Genomic DNA, 24,953 nt, shown 5'->3' with positions numbered 1-24,953 from the left:
TGGTTAGATGCAGAGTGCAGCGTACCAACACAGTCAATTAGTTCTGCGATCCTTCTAGCATGACACAAGAGAAAGGCAGACGTGAGGTACAGGTGCCGTCAAAAGTAATTGAAACAGTCTCGCAAATTTACAGGAGTTTCTTCTTCCGTAAACTACCTGGCTGTATTGGAGTGCGTTTAAAGGAGACCTTGATAGAAAAAGCTCCCTTTAGTCCGGTAGTGGCTGTCATAAAGCCAGGAAGACAAATATTTTGTGGTATTCACGAATCCTTGTTCCATTTACATACCATGGCACCTGTATGTCCAAGCGTACACATTTGTCCAACATGCATCCAGTACGTACCATGCTACTGTGGTGCCTGAAGCACACACATCATCAGTGGCCACCGCGTCAGCTGTAGAGGAATTTGGTCGTCTATGGTAGTAGTAGTAGTAGTAGTAGTAGTACAGTCGATCCGGGATATATCGAACTCCAAGGGGATTGCCAATAAGTTCGATATATCGATAATTCGATGTATGAAATATTTTCTTTTGCATAGGATTTTCAAAGGGGTTTTAGACTGTTCAATATATGCAATAGTTCGATATATCCGGGATTGACTGTACTCCTGTATTGGGAAGGGTAGGCCGGCCGGCCAGAGGGGGGAAATGCGAATAGCAGGGACGGAGGAATAAAACTTCTTGTATCTTCAAGGGTTGTGTAGGCAGCTTCCACATGAGGATTTAATTGTCCAGTTTGAGGGACCGAGTGGGTTGTAGGCCCCGGCTCACTCTCCTCGAGCCGGACCGCTCTCAAGGGAAAAAGTGCCTAGTGTTGGCGAGGAATTGCTAGTACACTGCACATCCCTATACCCGGTTACAACTCAAGAACGGCACCACCTCATGTAGTGTATCACTCCGCCAAAGCGCCGGACCCGTGACGTCAGTGCGCGCGCGTTTTGAAAGGGGTTTGCTATGAATGCGTGATATCGTCTGCCTTGTCTCACGCAGTTTTTTTGTCGTCACTGGAGTCGTTTATAAGCATATTAAGTCCAAAAAATCACGGGAACGGCTCGCGCCATGTTCAAAATATTCCCAGTAACGCCCTACTTGCACCGCGCGGAGAAACATCCGGCTACGGTGATAAGGCACAGCGGCAACTTCCGGTGCCGTTCTTAAGTTGTCACCGACTATAGCAGCAAAACCCTAAATGTTGTTTGCAGTGTGAAAATCGAAGAAACACTCGGCGTCTTTCACACGGACGTAAATGCTTTTGCATTCACAACTCTTAAAAACCACCTAAATGTTCTTTGGGTTGTTTGCTACTTTGATCAGCCTAGTTAAGGCACATAATGTAATTGTGGCACCTGCATTGTAAGGTGCACCTCCTTCAAGGGCGTTAGTGTACACGGTTTAAGTACGCACTTTTTTTTGCCTGCCCTGCTGCTACGCTGCTCATTCTAACAGACGTTTACCAGTCTGTGGCATCAGAATTTGTAGTGTAAAGCCAAAACTCATTGGTTGGCTTGAAAACAAATGAGCATTTCCATGTGTTTGAGGTGCATCAGCAGTGCTGTAGCCTTTGTGTCTTTTCCATTGCATGCCTGTCCAATTACATGCTGCCAACGCATATCATCATTGCTCACTTTGCCTGTTCTGCGCACGTGCATTCGCACACCCCCATTGATGTCACTGGAAGCTTGCGCAGTTTCTTCCCATCCTTTATCATTTTTGCACCTTTTCTTTTTAAATGGGGAGTACTGCCAAAGGGGGGTTGATTGGGTCTTGGTAGAAGCAACTAGTGGCCTAAAACTCTGCTTGACTAACGAACCGAGCAAAGCCAAGCTAGGACCAGCCCGTGGCCATACATGAAGTTATTGCAGTGGCTATGGAACCGCAGGCTTGTTGGCACCACATGGGATCACTGCTAGCTTTACCTGTACAGCGAACGTGCATTCACGAGCCCTTGGTCTGTGCTGCATCCTTTACCCGCCCAGACCGAGGTTTCCTGTAAGGCACCACTCCAGGTGTTGAGAGGCAAGTGTAAACTCCAAACGAAGGTGGCATGAGCAGCCCCAGTTCAAATTGGCCTTCTCTGGGGTAGTCGAAATGGGAGCAAGAAGAATAAACTGGTCTGACAGTAGGGTGAGCCAGTCCGGTCCAAGACGGTGCAGTGCTTGGTGTGGGGCTATCCTAGGGCAGTCCCAGAGCTACAAGGGCCGTTTGTCTGCAATACATGCGGAAACCCTTCCAAATTATTTCACGCAACATGGGCCTCCCCTATCATCTGGCTTTCAGTACACACCAACAGTTGCGCTAGGATTCAGCAGGATTTGATTCTTCGAGCCCGTAGAGGAGCAGAAGAGTCTAGGGCCCTGAGAGGAGGGCACCACCCTTAGGACAATCGTAACAGGTCTTTTTTTTTTAAATAACCGTTTCTCTATGACCCTCATGTTGAACGTAGAGGGCGGGTGGTGGTTGCAGAAAGGAATTATTGTCCATGTTGGTGTTAGCAGTGTTCCGGTTAAGGCCTGCCGTAATAGTGATGCTTGTTGCATAGTTTGCCATGTGGAGGGACTGCGGAGATGGCGGGAAAGCTCCTGAACGAGTTGCTGTGCTGTCGTATGGGCTGCATTCATGGGTGTACGTAGCATATAGGACTGTCTAACAAAAGCCAATTTAGTGCAGGGTGCGACACGTACACTCATTTCTTTTCATTCGCGGTTGCTACCTTGGTTATCGCTTCTTTGCCACATCATCACCACGGAGAACGCCCGCCTGACCCCAGTGCAGCAAAGAACTCTTCAGAGCATTCCTTGCATTTTGAAGCGTTGGCTGGTAATGTTCGAGCCCGAGTGGAAGAATGCTTTGCTCAGGAAATTTTTACACAGGTGCTCATTTATTGTATGCTGTAAGTTCTAATCAGGTGATTTGAGGCAATACAGATCTCATCCCCAATGACCCATCGGAAGCAAATTAAGCCTCACTGATTGAACTGAACGATGAAATTGACTGCTCGAGCAGTGACGATGTCACGTGGGACAATTCTTTCGAACACCTGCGTGACTGGTGCGCGATGCTTATCACACCGTCACTCAGACACATTTGAATAGATATAATAATGTTACATTTAATATACCATGCGAGCAGTCCACCTGATGCCTATTTCAATGAGAGTCGACACTCGACAGGAAGAGGCGCTTCAATGAGCACTGCGCCCGTCAAGGCGTCACTCGATTTGTGCGAAGGTAGACGCAGCGATGCAGCTTCTCTGCCTTCTTCATGGTCACGTGTTGAGGTCCCAACTTCATGCTGAATGGCTCTATTGTGTCGTACTTGGGCCACGGCGTATTGCGAAGGGTAGGTGCCTTGCTGCAAGAGAACGAACCGGGGTGACAGCTGTAGTGAAGTGCGCAAATTGCGTGTGCACTATAACACCATTTGCGAAGAAGTGCCGTCTGTAGGGATGACGACTTCTGCTTAGCTGTAAGACCCAGAATTTGAAATCCTAGGCTTAGACGCAGTGCTCCGCATAACGAATAACTCACAAGGCAGAGTCATTTTCTTGCAGCAGTCTGACATCCCACTACTGACCTCTGCACACCTATGTAGCCAAGAAGGCAGCACAATCTCAACAGCGTGGTTTTCTTGGTCTTGAGTGCAGGAAAAAACATGGCAAAGTTGGCTAAAGAAGGCGAATTGCGAGGAAAGGCGAGGTTTCTTGGCAGTATGCCGAACTTGAGGGTCATAGCAAACATAACCAAAGGGGCAAGGGGCCAACTGCAGACATAACGGTTTGTTCTGATCGCTTGGCAGTTGTAGGGACATTTGGGATCAGCAAAAGTACTGAATGCCCTCCAATTTGCCTAGTGGGGCCCTCTAATTTGCGTACTGGGTACCCTCCAATTCGCATAGAAATATAGCCCGCCTAATATAAGCTACACCAGTGAGCCGGGTTTTTACCCGTTTAGTGCACAAGGCCTATGTATTCTGGCAGCTACACAAATGCAGGTCAATACAGAAGCCTTCCATCAGCCTCGAAAGTAATCGACTTTCAGGGAAAACACGTATATGTAAATAGCATGTGCACCGGCACTTTAGGTATAATTGTCAAACGTGAAGGCCAGCTTGAACTTTCGAAGCATAATTAGTGCCTGCAATAAGCCCTTTGTGACTGCCCATATACACTGCAGAGGACTCGCACTCCACTAAATAAGCCAAGAAGTCTGGATGCAGCGGATGCCTCCTCCGCACCTTTAGGACCTCCTATGCCTCAGCAGAGTCTCATGGGCCACACAAGACTTTGGCAGGAATTTTGTTGCCGAAGTCCTCGTTTAACACCGTCAGTAAACACTTTTATACCATTTCTGTGACGCACCCCTTATTTTGGGTATTGGTCAGTTCTATACAACATACAGTACCTTTTATCATGCGAAAAGCCAGAAATCTTGAGAATAGTTAGATACCCTACCTGATAAAGATAGGCGCTATTCGCCCTTGAGCGAATGTAACCGCGCACCTTTCATGAAATGTATGTGATAGTTTGCTGCGTGCGCCCTGATTTAAATAAATTTTTCGAAGGTGGCGCTGGTCCAGCTACGTGCTACTGCCCTTTGCTTTGCTTTTAAATCAACGGGTGGCGGGAGCTTCCGAAGAATCCTGAGTGCAGGATTCTTCGAAAGTTCCACTCAGGATCCTTGGTTGCGCCCAGGATTCTGCACTTAGCGTATACTCTAAATGAAGCCGGACCGCGCCCAGTATTAAAGGAGCACTGACACCAAATTTCGGCGTTAATATTATTGCACAGTTCGCTTCCTTCACTCAACAGAATACCCTGGCTGAAATATGAGAGGCCTGCGATGCGAAGAACATAGTGTGACGCGACAGCGCTCGTCAAAAACTCGTGACGTCACTTCACGCGCGCGGCCCCACGAGCGGCGAGCGGGCGCCGGTGACGTCCGCACAAAGCGGTGAGGTCAAACCGGGAGGCTGTCATATGCGCCGTTCGGGATGAAAGCGCGGGAATTTGAAACAAACGATTTTCAGGCCGTTCAGTATAATTAACTTTCGCTTGCTGAAGTATTTGAAGTGCTGTTTCAGGTTCGCCAGACCATTAAGCATCGATAAAAGCAATAAAAGTGTAACATAAAATTTTCGTGTCTAAGTAACAAGAAACCAATTGTGTGAAGCGACGCTCCACGGAGGACGCATCTGCAAGAGGCACACTACAGCCGAAGCGCGAGGTCTTCCTTTCCGAGCATAGCTCACCCAGTGTGCGCAAAGGTGGCCCAGACGGATATCATGACTCTGGCCCACTCCTTGTCCGCCTCACTGGCGTGCACGTTTGAGCCTAGCGGCAGGCCGAACACCAGCTCCATGTCCTCGAAGTGGACGGCCTCGTCAGCCTCGCGCCTCCAGTCCGAGTACGAGGGCTGGTAGGCCAGCTGGTAGGCGTACACCTGGCTCCGCCACGCCTGCAGGCTCTCGATGAACTCGATCATCGGGCACACCTCCTGCGTCTCAGGGAGGCACCGCAAAGCCCGGTACGAGTCATCGGCCGAGAAACCGGACGAGGTACGCATGCCTGGTCCAGTAAACAAATACCATCTCCGGATCCCAGTGAGTCTATAGATAGGTGCAACCATGCTAGGGAGGCTTTGTGGGCCGCAAATAACCAATGGTACCCTCCCCCAGAACAGTATCTCTATCTGCGTACGGACAGGTCGCCACTGGAACTTGAACTTGATAGCACTTATTACCGTCGGGCTAGAGCGAAGGCAAGTATTAGGAGAGCTTTAAGGCGTTGAATGCTAGGATTATGAGCAGTTTACAGGCATAATAGTGCAGGTTTAATAGGCAGTGCACAAACCCGTGAGACAGAATTTTTCTTGGTTCGGGGAATATGCCTTACTAATAAACAGCACGTTTACATTGAAGCAAGAAAAAGCGAAATAAAAATCAGCCCCTTCCCGATGAATTGTGAACGTCATTAGGGGCAAGCAAGCTGCCTTTGACACTGCTGCCGGGCTCCTTAACAACCAATGCCCGTTCCCCTAGCCTCGATTACACTTCACCATAGATAACGAGGCGCCTTTGCAGCCTTCTCTGTGTAAATGGTCGTACCATCCTCCGCAGCACAACCAGCAACTCGCGCGGACGTTTTTTCCTCTTCCCTTTCACTTTAGAATCAAGATCTGCTTGACACACTGGCTGCAGCAACACCATGGCTGAGAATCAGCGTTGCCATGGCATCGCCCCTCCTCCAAGAAAGTGATCGATCGAATTTTATGTCACAACAACCACTTGCGCTCTCGTTTCAGCATCATCGCCTGCAGGTTGCTAATTTACAGCAAGCACCGGGAAGGCGCAATTCAAAACGTGGGGTCGTTCTCGGGAGCTCATCAGCCGAAAGGCGAGCGGCACTCACCGTGAAGTCACCCACAGCCTCCTGGTACGGCCGCAAGTCGCTGCAAACCGGGTTCAGCACGATGCCCGTGGCGGTCTGCCAGTTTTTGTGCCAGGAAGCGTCGTAAGGATGAAGCAACCGCGAAGCCAGCTCGTCGGGGCCGTTGGACAAGCCCCCACGGTGCCTCTCCACGAACCACCGGTAGACGCCCTCGCGTTCGACGCGGCCTACCAGAAACTGCTTGTTCGACAGACCCGTCACCTGCGCGAGGATTACCAGGCGTCAGAGAAACCGTCCCGGCTTCCCGTTTAGCCGACAATGGGCATGAATATATGCCACTACTCTTTTGCACGGACCGCCTTCCAATCCGAAGACTCGGCGCTACAAAAGTCGAAGTGTTTGTTCGCTTGCTCCTTCCTTGCCCTGCTTGGCCGCAAGCACAATCGCGAGCCTCATTTGCGTTTGCGGGCGCCCGAGGACATTGTCCAGGAAAGGTCAACTGCCTTTTTTACGTGTCGCCACGCGTGCTGGTTTATACCAATGATGGCGGAACTAGCTTCGACGCAGAGCCGACGTGAGGTCTGGCGGGTGTGTCTTCCAGCCAGCAGTCTTGACCAAATGAATGTTTGCGCTTCGGGGAAGCGCAAACATTTTAACTTGTGGCGACAAGTTAAAATGCGCGGTGGCTTCAACGCAAACCCACCCACACAGAAAAAGGGAGGACCTAAAAAAGGTGTCTTTCGATTGAAGTAGGAACCAGTGGTAAGACGCTACACAAGGGGAGAAGGCAGACGCGGACGGCACCGGACTTACAACTGATTTATTGTGTAGCGTCTTACCACTTGCCTTGCGTCTCACCTTGTCTTGTATGTCTTACCTTGTGTAGCGTCTTACCACTGGTTCCTACTTCAATCGACTGTGAACCAACTGGCCCAGCTTTCTACCTTATAGTCAACGATTATTCTTCTACTTGGCCTCCTTTCTAGGTGTCTTTGTTGGCGTGGAATGCCGTTAATTTTTTATTACCTTCATAACCATGTGCACTGAACCTTAATCGCACTGACAACACAGATATTATGTTACACTAAATGAAATCTGGTTTGCTATGATCTGATTGTAATGGGATCATTAAAAGGCATTGAGAAATTCGTCACTGGAAGGAATTCCCAAATTGGAAAAAATCCCGAATAAGCAAGAATATATAGTATACACTAAACTTTTCTACACCCTTTTTGGTCGGAAAGGGTGTAAAAATCTTGTCCCATATCGCCCACCTTTAAAAGGTGTTTCGGAAAAAAGGGTGCACGGCTGAATAAAGGATGTTCTCGTGAACACCCTAAAAATTGGTATAGGGTTGCTTAACATCCTAAAATAAGGGCGTGGGCAGCGCAGCTTCGCGTTACAATGTGAATCGGCTGAGCGTGCAGTATGACACGCACAAGACACACTTCGACGACAAATGAATTGAGCAAGAAAACCAACGGGATGCATGGGGAGAGCGAGTTCTTACTTGTTTAATATACAACTACATCTTCTCTTCTTGCTTTTATAGCAGCAGAGGAAAGCCATCCGATAGAGCCGGTGAGGTCGTCGCAAAAATGAGATATTTTAGCGCCAATATCGGAATTGTGCATTTTAATGTGAGCCTATGCTAGTCTGCAGGCGGATTCGCAAAAACTTGTTAATCGAGAGGTAGTTATTATGTCGCATAGGCCAGAGGTTTTTAAGTACCAAACACTTATTCCGCACCATTTGAACACCAACCCTTTCAACACCCTTTCAACACTCTTTTTTCACAAGGGTGTAACGCTACAAAACACGGTGTTGGAAACCAAGAAAAAGGGTGTGAGAGATCGCCAAATAATAAAAAGGATGTAAAAGACCTCCAAATTTGGCATTTACATGGGTAGACTGAACATTTTCTGCAAGCGGAGGGATGTTTTGTACGTCACGAATGTTCAAACAATATGAATTGGCATAATTTGTTACCAGCGGATCTGTTTAAGCTATAGCTAGATTCTATGGCATTCGCAAAAAAAAAAAAAAAAAAAAAAAGCCACCGATATACAAGAACTGCACCGCCTGTAAAGGGTGCACCACCGCAGATGGGGTATTATAACTGTAAAGCCGGCTTTAGAGCCGCTTCGAGCAAAAGGGGCGCATGCGTATGCGCACATAAACCATTTTAAAGTACAGTAAAAGCGCGTTAATTCGAATTCGAAGGGGCCCATACAATTTTTCGAATTAAGCGGAGTTTGAATTAGCGGGGGGGAGGGGGGGGGGCGCTAAAATGAATGGACATCACGCCACACTGCGCGGGCAGAACACAAAGAAGCCACCTCTAGACTCGTTATCGCGAATTAGGCGCTACTACACGTTTGTTGCGCCCGCCACCTGATCGCAGGCCCAGACCAGCGACCGCGGCACAAAGAAAACCTGCAACAGCATGCGCCGGAACGCAGGCGTTCGCTGCGGAGTAGACAAAAGCTGTCGCAGCAGCGTAGCGCGTGGGTTACGCTGTTGTTTTCTGTTTCGTTGTTTTTCATTTCTGGAAAATTTGGTTTGTTTTGGATTTGAAACACAATGTAGTCACTCTGGGCCGACTTCTTCTGCGAGGAGGGATGATCCCACTGCGGATAGTCATGCGTTGGAATTGTCGGGAGTTTCCCCAATTAAAATACAGTAGCCGGACAATTTTTCGGACTTGGAGGGGACCGAAAAACATTCCGAATAAAAGATTAGTCCGGAAAATCCGCGAGTAGCAAAAACGAACTTTCATTTAAATAGGACTGAAGAAGTTGCGAATGGTTCAGGACAAACCTGATGATGATGTTGCTTATAAGACAGCGTCACCTGGTGCATTAAAAAAAAACTGGCTAAGTATGGCCCGTTTCCGGCTTTCGAGATTGCTTCCACCGCGGACTACATGAAAAACTATGACTTCCAAGATTCAAAGTTTGTTACCCCGGTGAGGTAGAGCCAATCCCCCATGCAACTGGAAGCCAGACAAAAATGGCGACGTCCTGGAGTCGCACGGTGGCTCTGTCGCAGAAAATTGTGTCCGGAAAGTCGCACTTTTGGCTTTATTTTGCCCGAAATATCCGTTGTTCATATACACTACTCCTATGGGACAAACGGCGGTTCCTCGGGAAAGTCCGGAATATTCAGCGAGTCTGGATTTTTGGAGTACGAAAAAATTGTCGGCTATTATATACAGGGCTGTGCCGGGATTAGGGCGTGAGTTCGAATTAACCGAGTTCGAATGAACGAGCTTTTAATGTACTAGTATTTTTGGAACACTAAAACGCAAAAAAGAAGTTTGCACAGCTTGCACTAGTGGTGCAAGGCGAGAGAAACAGCGGAGCGGGGGGGTCGACCTAGCCTGCCTCCCCCTTGAATCCGCTGTCAGTGTGGGGAACTCACTGGAACAAACTTGTAAAATGCGGCTAACCTTGGCCTCACTCCTCAGCACTTAGCCTAGCCTAGCAAGAATATTGCAAAGCCTAACAAAGCTTAGCAAAGCCTACAGCAAAAGCTAGCAAAACTTAGCAACATCGAAAGAAGCTAGGTCGACCTAGCTTCTTCCGATGTCGCTAAGTTTCGTTAGGCTTTGCGATCTCCAGATCCGCTTTTTTGCAACTGAACACCCATTTCACACCTTTTCAACACCCTGTGGGAAACCTAGGGTGATTGCAGTCGGTCAACACCATTTTCGTTACAGAAGAACGTTTCAACTCCTTTATTCTACTTATACTACACCTTTTTAGGTAATAAGGGCGTAAAAAGGTTTGGTGTTTATAGTCTTCTCAATTTGAAAAGTTCAAATTGACGTTTCACGTGCCAAAGCTAAACTTGGGCCATGAGGCGTATACGCCTCATGGCTGATCTTGGGCCATGAGACGCATACGAAAACGAGCGATCATTGCAGACGAACAATTTTTTTTCTTCTGAACATTATTTACGAGGTGAGGAAGAAGGCATGAGGGGATGTCTTGTACTTCGCAGGTACAATTACACCTGCATACATAGCCTCCTTTTCCACACCTTTTCTACACCCTACCAAAAACCAAAGGTGTTGAAGTTGGTGAACACCCTTTTTTCCACACGAAAAGGGTGTAGAGCTCCTAATAAGGGTGTTAAGATTAAAGAAAAAGGTGTAACTGCCTCCGAACACTCTTTTTCCACTTATGCTACACCCTTTTTGTGCATGTGCACGTGCGATACGTACATGCAAACACTCACTCGCACACGCGTACACTCATTAATCTGCCCGCCATTACAATCACTCGCGCACTCTCTCACTCCCCCTCATCATCAACCCGCTCGTCATCCCACTCTGTCCTTGTTGAAGCGGGATCGTCGCCCCTTTCATTGTCACGCTTCTGGCGTTCGGAAAGCGATGAGAATGACAAATGCACACAGCACGTGCATGCGGATGAACTTCTTGCTTCTGGAACACGTTTGCGCAGCCGCAGTTAAAACCCAAGCGCGCTTCCTATGGCTTATTCAAGCGCATTCGCACCTGGGCCGATCTTCCGCGCAGCGCATCCGGGCTTGGCTGGGGACCGGTCAGCGGCGTCCTGTGGAAGACGGGCACGAAGGTGGCATCGGGCAAGGCGCGAGCCACGCTGCGAGCGGCCGCATTCTGCAGGCACGCGAGCGCTTTGTTGGACGACAGGTCCGTGGAGCAATGCAGCCGCTTCGCCAGCTCGGTTTGTTCCGTCAAGTTGTTGCCGCCGTATCTGCAAATGGTGCCGCACACAGTTAGATGGGGAAGTCCGCGCCCAGAAAGCTGGTCCGTACCGTCTGTATGGCACCGCGTAGTTGTGCAGTTAGCATGCATGACACGTCATGCGATTGAAAAGCTTGGGTCACACGAGTCAGCATACCGAGCTGTAAGGCAAAGATGTCTGTGCCGAAGTCGTAGATTAAGGTATAATACAAGGAATGGTGGAGACCAGAAAAAGATTCGGCATATACGCGGAAGGAAGAATCGGAAGTCGTTCGTTGAAGGCGGCCGTTGTAATGGATTTCCAGAAGCCCTGATACTTAGTGCGTTATCACTACTGAAGTGAAATTTTCCCATAGGCTACGATCACCGCCTTTGTGGCCGCCTTGTCGTCCCAGCCGCAACTCCTGAAAAGTTGTGGAGAGCGTGGTAACAACGGGTTGAATGGTTTGAAATGCCGTGAAGACTAGGTGGTGCCACGCAGAAGGGGGACGCCATAAAATTAACAAAAAATAGGATTTCTTCCCCAAGAAAGTATAGAGAAGCGCTGAAGCCACGCCCAATCCTAGCTAAGTGCGTCCAATCGATCTTCAAAACTTGAAAACCCCAACTGGCAAACGAGGAACGAGCCCATGCGACGATTTTTCGCTCACTAAGCAAACGCATCTACGAATGATATACATGTATACCGATACGTGGTTTATGGGATGAAGGTATACCATTACAATCCTTCTTCGGGGTCCATGCGTGTACTGTCTGATCTATAACCGTTTCTTTTTCGCGATTTTCAAGTAACCGTTCTGGCACAATAGAAGCCCGGTTTCATGCACCCGCCGTGTGTACAGTGATCTTGTCAGACCTTTTCGATCATCGAACCGGTGTATGGGGACATGCAGTTGTTTTTTGACAGGACGCCATCGGTCCAAAGCTTGCGCTTTATTAACTGCCATGGTGCATTGAGGCGAGGTTCGCATTTATATAAAACGATGGCTGTCATGGCGGCACTGCCCCCCACCTGTGGTAGGGGCCCCCGCTCTGCAGTATGAAGCGCGTCACGTGACGAGTCCAGAAGTCGGCGTCGCCGCTCAGCAGGTGGTAGCCGATGGACGAGGCTCCGGCGTCGTGTCCCGCGAGCACGATGCGCGACGCGTTCCCGCCGAAGTGGGGGATGTAGTGCAGCGTCCAGGCGAACGCCAGCCGCTGGTCGTGCAGGCCCGCGTTGCCAGGCAGCGGCTCGCTGCCCGACGGACCCCCGCTCAGAAAGCCCAGCGCCCCGACGCGGTAATTCGGCACCACCACCACCAAGTCGCCCAGGGCGGACAGGTAGCGGCCGTCGTACAGCTGCAAACAACGCGTGCATAGCAGAGAGAATGACTACACGTGAGCGCGTGGTGAGGCAAGAATAGTGGATGTGCTATGGGCTACACCTCAGTAATGTTGTTATGACAGGCCATATCGGGTGACCCAGTATTTGAGGTACCATCTATAGCCTAAGAGCAGAGTCACAAAGGCGTTAAAGGAGTACTGACACAAAATTTTGAAGGCGAGCTAACTTGGGAGATAGATTGGTGTGAACACGCATACATAATCTGCAAAATATCAGCGGCATACAGCCTAGATCATTTTAAAGTGTGCGTAACGCAACCAAGCAGCCAGCGGAGGTCCTCGCGAGGTCAACATGTACTTGGACGTAGAGTAATAATCAACATACAAACACGTCTTGAGTTCGTATTGGCCGCTTCCGCAATGCCGCCGTTTCTCGCTGGCTCGCCGCTCCGATCGGAGGTTGGTGCTTTTGCTCTCGAGCTTCAAACGACCCGCATGTTGGCGGCGGAGGCGCCGGGATTTCGTTGGCTCATCGGGCAGCTGGCCGCGACAAGTTCTAGAGCGAATCCAGGCACTGTATTTTTATTGCTTTTTTATTACACTGGACGTGAAAACGCGCCGGGCACACGACAGGCCACTGAGGGAACCGCGTATACCACCAGCCACCGCCTCCTGTATTTTTTCAAATACAGGGGGCGACGATGCACCAGCACGGTCGCTGTGCGGGCGGCGGCCGCGAAGTGGCGCAGGCAGGCGCAGGTGGATCGAGTGTTAGCCTGTTACCACTCCACTAAATGACACTCGTGGCGCTAACGAAGGTGGGCATACGAGGAAGGACGTAATGATGTCATGACAAATTGCATTTAAAATCGTCATCTGCACCGCTTACCAGAGCGGCAATCGAATAAACGCCGCAGAATTAAGCCTACGGACCTGTAGGCAGACCGGCCGTCCGCTTGAAGCGCGCGTCTCCCCACCCACTTAAGGTCCCTAAAATTACTAAGGTAGCGCCATCTTTAGATCTCGCCGCCTTTCGCCCTCGCCCGCGCTCCTCTCTTACTTCGTTTTTTGCCATTTTCTTTTTCGCCGGCGAACGCCGCGCGCCATTGGCCAAGGGAAAAGTCACGTGGTTTTGTTTTTTTTGCGCCGCCGCCGGGTCGCCTCGCCGATGCCTCGCCGGCTGGGACATTGCGCAACGCCGCCGCTGCGACGCCATTGCTGGCTTCCGAGCCACCGTCGCCACCGTGCTTCAGTACTTCGAAAAAATGTCGCACCGGTGTCGTTTTAGGTTGCTTCTCGGTGTCGATGTGTTGTGCCTTAGGCAGCGCGAATATCGTCAGGCAGGGCACAAGACTTCGTTATTCCGTCCGGGAAACGCGACGCAGAAAGGAGAAAAGTTTGGTTGCATAGATTTGAACGGGCATACTTCAGGCCGACGCTACCATCACTCTTTTGCCAGGTAAGTTTCTGAATGCTTGTTCTTGCTCTGTTAAATTCTGCGCGAGCTTGAGCGGTCACTTACGAAGAAATGCGTATCCCCTTCGCGACCGTCGTCCACGCTTTGTTCTGAGTAGGCATTGCGCGCAGCGCCGAGTTCGTCCCGTCGTAAGCTTTGGTTTGGATAAGAGGCCGTGTATTTGTCATGTGCGCGCTTAACTTCCAGCATCAATATCAGCGGCGTAGCATGTTCAGTCAGTTGTCGTAAGGGTTTCGTGACGCGAGAATTGTTCACCTGAATTCATGCTTGTTTTGGCCGACGGCAGCTTGCGTCTGACCATGTATCGTGTGCGTTCCGAGTGCGTGTACGCTCTTTTTGGCGTGAAGTCATGTTTTGTGTGTTAGCTACCCGGGTGGTATTATAATCCCGTTGTTATGAGATCGGAGTGATTTGCTGCGTAATATGGGCTTGGTCGGTGCGGCGCAAATTGAGGCTGTTGCGAGAAAAAAAAAATTGCGGCTAGGTAAAACAATTTAAGGTCAGTGACCGCGCCGTTGACGTACGTTTGATGCGCAATTTCTGTTATCACTTTATTAAATTCGCGCACGTTTGAATGAGCACTTCAAATGCATATTCGCACCGTAACGGCTGTACGCCCTTTCTTCCGTGTATGCACAGAGGAACGTTAATTACGACTTACGTTTGCATTACACGTGATGCCGTACATTTGCAGTGTGCGCGCTTACTTCATCTTAGTAGTCAATGGCGCAGCGTATCCAGTCATTGCGATTTGAACCAAAACACACTGGGCGACTATATTATTTTCAGCAGACGTATTTTTGTCCAGCAAAGCGCTTGCTAAACGGGTTTAGTGTAGCGAGTTGAGCGGACGCGGCACTGAGCAGATGCGCGAACACGAATTTGACCATGCTACGGTAGAACAGTCACTAACTCCCTTCTGCAATGCATTATTGCCTATATTTGCGGAGTGTTTGTGGCGCATCTCAAACTCGGTGGCGACATTTCTTTTCCCTTCTCAATAGGATTATTTCACGGATGAATTTGAGCAACGGATATTGGAAAAGCTTGGCGTTAAAAAAACTAAACCCAAATGCCACTCCCAACATTTTTTCTCACGGGAAGCCACGTCAGCAGCACAAGCCACCTGCACGACGTCATTACGGACGTTTGTTCCAATAAAATATCTATTTGCTGGCACCAATTCATTTTTGTGATTTATTGTTTTCTCTTGATAATCATCGTGACATTGGTCCTCTTTCGATTTTCTTTCGGGTGTATCCCTGTGTTAGTGCAATGTACAAATCTGCCAGAATATATCCCAGCACAAAACAATTCTGTCCAGGCGCCTCCATTAATAACGGCTGTAAACGACCGCGCCCGGTGAAAAAACGTATTGCATGATTAATTAACTGCAGTAACTAGTTACATAATTTGTACCTAGAGGGACTGTAATTTCAGTTTACCCGATCGATTGATCGCAGTCTTCTCTGGCGCGTATTCCCAGAATTACAAGTCTGCGTTTTTCACTAGGTTCGCACATGAACGTACGGCCGCGAGTGTAGTTTAGTGTATCCGGCTGCGAAGTCGGGGAAGCAGGGGCTTTTCACGTCGCTGTACGTGCACACACGCACAACAGCATGTGTATGTTTTTAGTCTACTCACAGCAGCCTATAACGACATGAAGGTGAAGGAAACATTTCTACAAAAACGGCAAAGCACTCTAAACTGCGCGTAATTAAGGTAGGCTGTAGGTCGTTAGCAAAAGCGGGCGCAGAGTGAACGCCGCTGAGGATACACAATTATCGCAAGAAAGGCGAGTGCAAGGACACCAGCGCAGCGCTCGAACTACGGCATTTGCGAATGAAGCGCACTGTATACTGCCGCGAACCGTGCGCAAGACCTCTGTGCAGTGATTGCACGACCACAGTCACGCGAATGCAAGAACGGAACTACCGTAACAGAGCAGTTTGAAATGTCCACGCTCGATCCTTTCGCATTCACGAGCTATCCTGAGGTGTTACAGAATGCCGCACACGTAAACAAAAACCGCGCTGTGCGTATGCGGCAGCGGCATCCGCCCCGCAAATATCCCCTTGTAGACAAAAATATAAAACAAAACACTATCACTCAGTGCCTGTTGGTAAAACGGGGCTCTAGAAATCCTATAAATGCTACCAAAGAGCGATTTCGGCGCGAAAACAAGAGCAAACTGCAGCGAGCGCCCTGAAGCGTAGCGAGGGCGTCTGCTCTCAAGTGGCCAACAAATATGGCGGCACCGGCACGGAGTTAAAGGGACCGCGGCGTCGCGGGTGAGGGGAAAGAAAAAAGAGGAGGGCAGCGGAGAAGGAGGGAGCAGTTGGCGCTACCTTAGTTCTTTCAGGGACCTTACACCCACTGCCTCAAGCGTTGCGCGTCGCGTGTCGTTCTCTAGCCGTAGCAGCAATTTGCACTCGCAGCGCCTGCATCATATCCACGGTCGCTTTTCCGAACACGTTTTCGAACACGCCAGCGCCTCCCCGAATCGGCCTCTTTGGATCCACGCCTCAGTCACTCGAACGGATCATTACTACTCTCCAGGAAGCCAAATATCTCTCTAAAGAATATATTGACTATGATGAAAACTCCCCGGCTATGGACGCCACATGGTAAATCTATGGAAGGGAGCTCGAACTCTAACCACCCGGTACATTTCTCGCGGAAAACGTCACGTGATCTCGTCAAGATAAGAAAAAAATACAAGGTGATTAGGGAATATTAACGCTCGCTTGCCAACGAACAATGGCACAGCCTCTGCGCAATGCTCGGTAAAGAACGCGGCCTCTCCAAGTTATGGCGGGTGCTTCATGGGATGTCCGGCAAGCGCAAGCATAATTCGACGCTGTTTTCCACACACACTCTGAAGGACACCCCTGAAGCGGTGGAACAGCAGCTCATAAGTACGTTTTTCCCCACGCTTCACTCAACCTTATCCATCTTTATCCAGCACACCAGTATCGCAGCCTGTTGAGAAGTTAGATCTCCCCTTCACCTTTGCAGACCTCCAGGATTCCCTCCAGCAAGGCCATGCTCGGCTCCGGGCCATGATTGGCTCACTTGGCAGCGCCTTTGCAACCTGGACGACGCTACTCACCTAGTGCTTCTGGACGTTATCAATGACCTTTGGGCTACAGGGACTGTTCCGGACAACCTCAAGCTTACGCTAGTCCACCCCTTCCCAAAGCTTAACAAAAATTCCTCCAACATGCTTAACCTTCGGCCTATTTTCTTGATTTCAACAATGTGAAAACTCATCGAGCGTCTCATAACCGCACGAAACACTATACCCATGACAAACTGGCTTCCGACCACTCCAACTGCAACCCTTACAGAATTGGCGCAAGCATTTTCAAGCCAGTGAGCCCTAAACTGGATCCGGTCCTTTCTAGACAACCGCCCCGTACGCCTAAGCTCCACGCACCCGGCATGGAGCCCCAAGACCTGCTAGCTCGACAGGGGCGTGCCTCAAGGCTCCATCCTTGGACCTGCACTTCTCAATTTCGCAATGACCCGCGTTGCACGGCAATTAGAAAAAGGATTCTGTTGCACGATTCTTGATATATGCAGATAATCTTATTGTATGGACCGAAGCTGCAGGCTACACATCAACTGAAGACATGATAACTGAGTTGCAGGCCGCAGCCCGCAGCTTCACATCGAACCTTCCGACGTTAGGACTAGACCTGGCTCCTGACATAACAGAGTTCTTGGTGGTGCACGGATGGCACAGCATACCTCCTGATATTCGGCACACCATCTATCTCTTTGATACACCAATTATGTCTATGTGCGGCAAAATTAGACTGCTAGGTATCCCTTTGGCCAGTCATAACGGCGCATAGTGCTGGATAAAGCAACTTCGAGGTGCCTGGAAACCAAGGCTTCATATAATCTCTAGGATGTCAAATAATAAGGAGGGGCCCAACAAGCGGATTGCATTACCCAAGCACGAGCTGTGGCCCTAGGCCGCCTTCTTTACGGCGGCCTGTATATAGCTTCTCAAACAGTCACAAGAAGCAGTTTGCAGTACTGCACAGGGCCACGCTCCGAACGATATCTGGATTGCCGCGACATAGCCGTGTCGACGCCCTCGAAAAGGCGGCTCCTCTGCCTGCTACGGAAGCCCTGCTTTCCGAAGCTTCCCTCCAACACGAACAACACTGATGTCTAACGTGTCAGGGAGCGGCGCTCACTGCGTACGATGCTCGAACTATGTTACCACAACCATTGAATCGGGCTCCGCCTGCTTCCTAGGGAAGGCCACTTCTGATACGCCACTTCAGCGACCTGACATTCCCAAATCAAGGATGTGTCCGCACCATAAAGGCCTTCGTCGCATCCTGAACACGAGGCTCCCAGATGAAATTGAAATCCTTACCGATGTCAGCCTGCAACAGTACGGAATGGACCTCGCGTGGCGTTGTCCAGCACGACCCGAAATTGACGGTTCCGTTACAAAACATATACTCTATCCGTCTCCCTCTGAAGCAGGACTGTGTGGATTTCTCCTTTCACTGAACCATCTTGCCTACAGCGTATCTGCTCCACAACCTGCCCGAATTCCTATCCTCACCTCGTCCAAAACTGCTATTGAAGAGTTGACAAAGCTTTCCCTGACCACAATAGGGTCCACCAGATTGAAGCTATGCCAACATACTCGCTCAGAACGGCACTAAAACTCGCCTGGCGTGGATGCCGGGACACATGGTGCAGAGGCATGGCAACCAGACCGCACACTCCACGGCTAGGGAGAGCCTTCTCGTAACCCCTCCGCTGCACGACCAATCCCCTGCTGCTGTCTCGCCCACCTCCTTTCGCTGGCCACGCGCGCCGATGCCACCTATCATCATGCACCCCGCTTGGCTACCTCAACGACGTACCTTCTCAACCACGCCCAGCCGGAATTTTCATCTAGAAGACTCTTGCCAAGGCTGCTCTCACTCATTCCATCATATTGTCACGGTATAAACAAAACTACTAGCAGAATTGTTTATTTACACAAGCGAATTTGTGCCCACAAGCGAGCTGCGAACGTCTAGCCTTGGCCGAACTCTCGAGCTCCTCTTACTTCGATCTCTCATTCTCCGGCCCCCTTTCTTCATCGTCTTCGTCTCCACATGTTATCAGTTGCTATCCCCCAAGTTGGGTATGTGAATAAACAAGTGTGGTTGGTTAATGCGTGCCCAGGGCATGGCGTTAAAGTTCAAACTCATTACCAGCCGTGGCATTGCCCCCCCCCCCTCCCCCCTTCCTGAATGGCATCGACCCGATGCCACTCGTTGAAAAACAAGAGGATAATCATAACCACTTGGCTACAACGTCAGCATGTGGCGGTGATGTAATATCAAAATGAATTGACTCTGAAGTCGCCACCCCCACGTTGTCCGCACAGTTCAGAGACCTCAATCGCGTACCTAAACAATTAATTGTGGCACTGGGCTGCATTCTCAGCCCATGGCTATATTCTCGAAAGGGCACTCCCCAATAGTTCTTCCCCGGATAATCGCCCATACCGTGACTCCACATTCCTCCCCGCGCTAGGCACTTTTTCCCTTGAGAGCTAGTCTTTGCTGTTCCCGTTTCCACCCTATGGCCAACGGGCCTTCCTTTCCCAATAAAGGGCTTTACTACTACACTAGAATCTCTATAAATGGAAAGCGCTTAAACGGAATTGCCGCTTAAACGGAACAGTAGCCTGTAAGTTGGTTGGTTTTGTATTCAGATAACGTGAAAAAACTTTCGGTAATCGGAACTAAAATTTTCGCGTCACCATGTAAACGGAACCGGAAATGGAACTTCCTGTCAGACCCGTTGCCATGAGCATCAGCTGCTGAATATCCTGATCCTGAATATGCAGTCGCATTGGCTAAAACAAACAAACAAACAAAAAAAGATGCATTTCTTAGTTGAAAGTAATTAATTGTTGCTTAATGCTGTGCCTAAATATCTTGTAATTTTCTTGCTTTCTGAAAAACTATCTTCTACATTCACCTTCTAGTGCTTAGAGTTTCATGAAATGGCATTAAGAGAGTGTTGGCACATAAATTTGCACTATTGCGCATCTCTCGCAGTAAACGGAACTCATGTGAAATGGAACTAATTTTTTCGGTCCCTTAACTTCCGTTTATCGAGAGTCTACTGTTCTACTTCCTAATTAAGCGGCTGACGAGGTCAGTACGTAGGGGCATTAGCAGAAACTGCCGCCAACGCAGATTCGACAGTGCTACGGGAGCTCTGCTCTGTGATATCCGTCCGAAAGTCACGTAGACAGCTGTGTTTATTATACAAAATCCAACCATTCGCGGCACCTGCTGAAACCGAAACTGCGACGACTGGCCGCATTAAAAACGACTGTTAATAAACAACCGTCGTGCGCTGAAACACACGAGGTTTCCGCACGTGATAAATATGTCATTAGCTAATGATCGTAACAACAACAAAGCATCTCCACTCCGTATGATTATGAGGGTGCGTGCTACATGGACTCGAAATGACATCCGATTTACGCCCCCACTGTCATTCGATTTGAGCCGTGAGCTGCACCTTGATTATTCCCTAAATGAAACTGCAAATCACGGCTCAAATCGAATTTCGCTTGGTTTTCGCTTGGTGGTGGTGTGCGCACGGATGGACGCGAACGTACAATCGGAGGTCCTAAGGTACTCCGCACCGTTACAGGCAAGAGAGTGAGCCGTTTGACTCTCGGGTACTAACTTAGAGTCGAAAACGACTGACACTAACTCTCTCTGGTCTTGTAGACACAGGCTCGAATCCTGCCGGTGCTTGTGCGATTTTTTGCGATTGTAGAAAGTATGCGCACGGACGCGGACGGACATTGTGCTGTCCTAAGGTACTCCGCACCTAAAAAATACAAAACAAACAAGATGCACATTTTTTTTTTTGTCAGTACCCCTTTAAAATCAAGAGCAGAGTTATCAATGGCCCGACTCTGTGTAAGCTCTCGACCTCTGGATGAAGCCGATGTGCCACTAAAACGTCCGAAGAATTTTCACTCGCAGGTCGTACTGTGGCTCAGCAACCGGATATCATACGCACTACTTTTTGTGACGTCACAAGGGCCAGTTCGGGAAAGTGGCCGGTGCTTTGCCACCGCTCCATCTGTTTTCTTTATTATCGGGCCAATTTGTTTGACGCTTGTCTTCAGGGAGCCTTTCAACAAGCCTTTGCCCGCTTTGGGGAGTGCGTACCTCCAAGTTGTTTCCCCCGTTCTGGAAGGCCGCTCCGTACAAGAAGAAGAGCACGGTGTGTACCCCGCAGGTTTCCCGGTTCTCGGTGTCGTTAGAGCAGTCGAAAGGCGGTGCCCAGATGTTGAGGTGCAGGCAGTCCTCGGAGGCGTTCTGCGTGCTCACGCTCTGCCGGCCGAGGTAGAAATCCCGCTGCGGGCACGGTGGACGTTTGGAGCGGCTTTCCAAGGCTTCAATTACGGGACGCTCCTGGAGGCAATGGAGATCACGGCACTTTAATTATCGAACATATTGTACGTCTGGCTTTAAGCAAAGATTTGTTCGTTACAACTACATACGTAAAGGAAGCCAGGACGTGATATCTGACGCCATCGCTCCTACCGCGAGGAAGCGGCTTGAGAATTCTTTATCTAAGGTTTAACTTCACGCCTCGATACCTCCTAACACGAGTGTTTTGAGGCTTCTGAAGTTTGACTTTGAACGATATTAGGGTTAAAAATTAGCTAGTGAGGCATAACCAATTATTTTACTGCACAGCGTAGTATAAGAGAGAGTTGTGAAAGAAGAGGGTAAAGATGTAGTGCCCGTTCGCGGTTCGGATCGTTTGAAGTTTCGAATATTCGGAAAGTGTAATGACAACGCCAGTAGAAACTGCCTTTTCCGCAAGCCACGTGTGCAGTGTACGGGATACGCCACGCGTCACGCGCTTAATTAAGCGGCGCTAACAATGCCCCATAAAACTGGCGTAAACAAGCTTTATGTTTCACCCTCCAAAGTTGCAAATCGTCTTCTACTGTTGGTACGCGCGAATTATACCTACTGCCGTTGTGACCGCCGCCACCTTAGTGGCGGCTGCGAATAGGTGGGTATTCCCGCAACGGCACTGCCGTCGAAACAACTAGCGATAAGCATTCCAATAGTGAATGGCTGCAGCCCAACAGCACGTGTCTTATTCATCTTAGGAAGTTTGAAGTACGTTTGTGTGGTTACCGGCTCGTCCAGCGGCTTCGGTGGCTTGAAACGCAGCGGTCCGGTGGGAGGCTGGGCGAACGGTATGCCCAGGTAGGCGAAAACGGTGTAGTCGTGGCCTCGGTCGCTGACAGATAGGCTAATTCCGCGAATGGTCCCGAAGACGCTATGTACGTCGGGTGCCTCACCCACACTCAAATGTTTGTGCAGGACAAGGGCGATTATCGCCAGGGCCAACACCATGGCCACAAACAGACACACCACCACGATCAGCCTGCATTAGGCATAATAAAGAATATAGAGATGTGCGCTATCTTCCAGTTTGTATTTGCGTTACGTAGAGCCACCCGCATTACGTTATGAACATTCACTTCAAGAAAGAAGAAGACACATACCACATCATGTCCGCACGTAACGAGATTGAATTAAACGACGACAAAACCACAAGGAAACGTACATCTCCCTCCCGTACTTCGCAAATGGATGCGAACCTTCGTCAGTTGACCTGAAATTTTCCGCGTGCGGGGCGGAAGTGATGACATCTTCTAATCGACGCGTTAGCCCTTTTCGATAATTACTTCACCTGAAAAGACTTAATAAAGTGGTCTGCGTGTGGGACGGACATGTAAAGTGATCCAACCCAAGAGCACAACCAGTTTTTTTTTTTTTTCATTTCTCTTTCACAACATAAGGCGTTCAATGTCTTCTGCCTGAACTTCATTCATTCATTCATTCATTGCTCATTAAAAACGTCGCAGGTAAGGCTGTGGTGAAACCCATTTACGCATTTCAAAAACTCCAGACCTGTTCATGCCCCTTGAAGGCGTGGAAACAAGATGGCAGCATCACAAGAATAAACTATATTCGGCTGGTGAAATTGTAGCGTCGTAGCGACTTGTACTCCGTAGGCCGAATTCAAGTGCAAGAGGCGAAGAGGGAGCAAGGAAACTGAGGAGGGAAACACTCAAAGGCGAGTGTTAGCAAAAAGATCATTCATACAAGGAAGGATGTTAGCAAACACAATTCAAATGCTGACCTGATCACTTATGGGTTCAGAGAAGGTTTGAGAACTTGCCATTTATATCTAGAGGGGCCGGCAGCGCTGGTGTTTCCTCCTGCGTCTGCTTTTGGCTGTGCCAGTGAAGGAGCAGCTGATGAAGCAGACTTGACCTTCTCCTCCTCCTGCTCGGGCTTCTTTTTGCCCTCGGATGTGGTGTCCTCTGTCTTAGCGTCTTTGTCCGCAGGCTTCTTCCCAGAAGCCTTGCTTTCCGCCACGGAAGGCGCCTTGGAATCGTCGGCTGGGGGTTTGCCCGAGCCCTCTTTCGCCTGGGCTGCCTCACTGAAAATCAAAATCACGTTTTTATGGTCACGTGAAGTGGCTGAAATTTGCGGGAAATTTTAACCTCCGGACCACGGTTTCAGTGAATTTTTTGTTCATGGATCGCAGTAGCGACCTGGCGCGCTTGGTTTCGAAGCGTTTCACTTATTTTAAGACACGGTTAACGTGAAAATTTCTGCTTGCCTGCCGTATGCCCTACCCTACCCTGCCATACGCTATGCTACCCGGCCGCATCCCGGCCCTACGTTGCTCTACCCTGCCCTACCCTGTGCTACCCTGCCCTGCTTGCTTTCATTGCTGGCGTTCGTTTTTACAATGGTTTTACTTCTTGCCGGAAGTGAACCCGAAGGCCCAGAGTAATAAGCGCTCGCAGCAAAACAAATGAGCGCTCACCTCTCAGGCGCGGTGTCTTTCTTGGAACGGATAGGGTTCATCCAAAAGAACATTCCTTTGATGGTTCCCCAAGTAGACTCGATGGGTTGTGCGCCTGCGAGGTTCCTAGCTTTTAGTTAAAGAATCACAGTAGAATATCGATAAACGCAAATCGCTTAAACGGAATTGCCGCCTAAACAGAACAGTAGCCTGTAAGTTGGTTGGTTTTGTATTCAGACAACGTGAAAAAACTCTCGTTAATCGGGACTAAAATTTCGCGTCACCGTGTAAACGGAACCAGAAAGTGAACTTATTGTAAACCCCATTGGCATGAGAATCAGCTTCTTACGGTTCCGGCTGTTTCGTTTTTTTCTTCCTCCTCGTTGTTTTTAGTCTCGTTGGCCTTGTAAGCCTCGTCTCATTAGTGGTCAGCCGTGTTATCGCAACGAATGCAACATTGCAGTTCTTATTCCAGTAGTCAGTTCTCAATTCTAGACGCCGAGGTTTCAAGGCTCAGCTCCTGCCGCCTTGTTCGCGCCATCGTGGTGCTATTCGCGTTTAATTACCGCGTTGCCGTCTTCTAAATTCGGTGGCTCGCGAGCACTCGCGAAGTTGAGGCCTCTAGCCTCCATGAAGATGCAGTTGCAAGGACTGAAACAAAAATAATTGATGCAATTTTTTGGTTAACAGCGCCCCATTGTTGCAAGAATCAACTTTGTGAATGCTGTGTCGATACCTCTTGCAGTTTTCTTGCTTTCTGGTAAACTATCAGCTACACTCACACTAGAGTTCCATGAAATGGTATTAATATTGTATACACACATAAATGTGCACTTTCACCCATCTATCTCAGTAAACGGAACTTAGAAAAACTAGTTTTTTGGGTCCCTTCAAGTCACATTTATCAAGATACATCATTGTTTTTCTTAAAGCGACCTCTGTCGCCTACGTACTGCACTCGTATACGAGTAAGACAAGTACGGCTCCCTGTATGACAGGACAACGGATGAGCTCGTAAGCGCAGTAATTGCCATTTAAAGGGGCACTGCAACCCTTTCGATAAGCGCTTTCACTCTTTCCTTCACGTCTGGAACCACTGCGAAAGCTATAGTTATCGCCAGCACGCAGCGGCAC

The 24,953-nt window shown here is 49.3% G+C and overlaps 2 protein-coding genes across 2 annotated transcripts; both read right to left on the bottom strand.

The window, feature by feature from the left end:
* Positions 1-2,839: 2,839 nt before the first annotated feature.
* Positions 2,840-22,351, bottom strand: LOC144161822 (acetylcholinesterase-like). The gene is made up of 7 exons (XM_077692417.1): positions 22,130-22,351; positions 21,143-21,388; positions 12,129-12,454; positions 10,907-11,126; positions 6,406-6,645; positions 5,247-5,491; positions 2,840-3,350 (listed from the first exon to the last, which is right to left on the bottom strand). Exons 1-7 carry the CDS (start codon positions 22,349-22,351, stop codon positions 3,200-3,202), a joined length of 1,650 nt encoding a protein of 549 aa, XP_077548543.1. The 3' UTR covers positions 2,840-3,199.
* A 795-nt stretch (positions 22,352-23,146) lies between these two features.
* LOC144163405 (uncharacterized) lies at positions 23,147-23,929 on the bottom strand. Its single transcript, XM_077694385.1, has 2 exons — positions 23,841-23,929; positions 23,147-23,447 (listed from the first exon to the last, which is right to left on the bottom strand). The coding sequence occupies exons 1-2, from the start codon at positions 23,891-23,893 to the stop codon at positions 23,153-23,155; spliced, it is 348 nt and encodes a 115-aa protein (XP_077550511.1). The 5' UTR covers positions 23,894-23,929; the 3' UTR covers positions 23,147-23,152.
* Positions 23,930-24,953: the final 1,024 nt, after the last annotated feature.

Source organism: Haemaphysalis longicornis, unplaced genomic scaffold (assembly GCF_048455015.1).
Source record: "Haemaphysalis longicornis isolate Haplotype H1 unplaced genomic scaffold, Haemaphysalis longicornis Haplotype H1 scaffold_12, whole genome shotgun sequence".
Lineage (NCBI taxonomy): Eukaryota > Metazoa > Arthropoda > Arachnida > Ixodida > Ixodidae > Haemaphysalis > Haemaphysalis longicornis.
The sequence above is the reverse complement of the archived record's forward strand: the minus strand, read 5'-3'. Positions and strand labels throughout refer to the sequence as shown.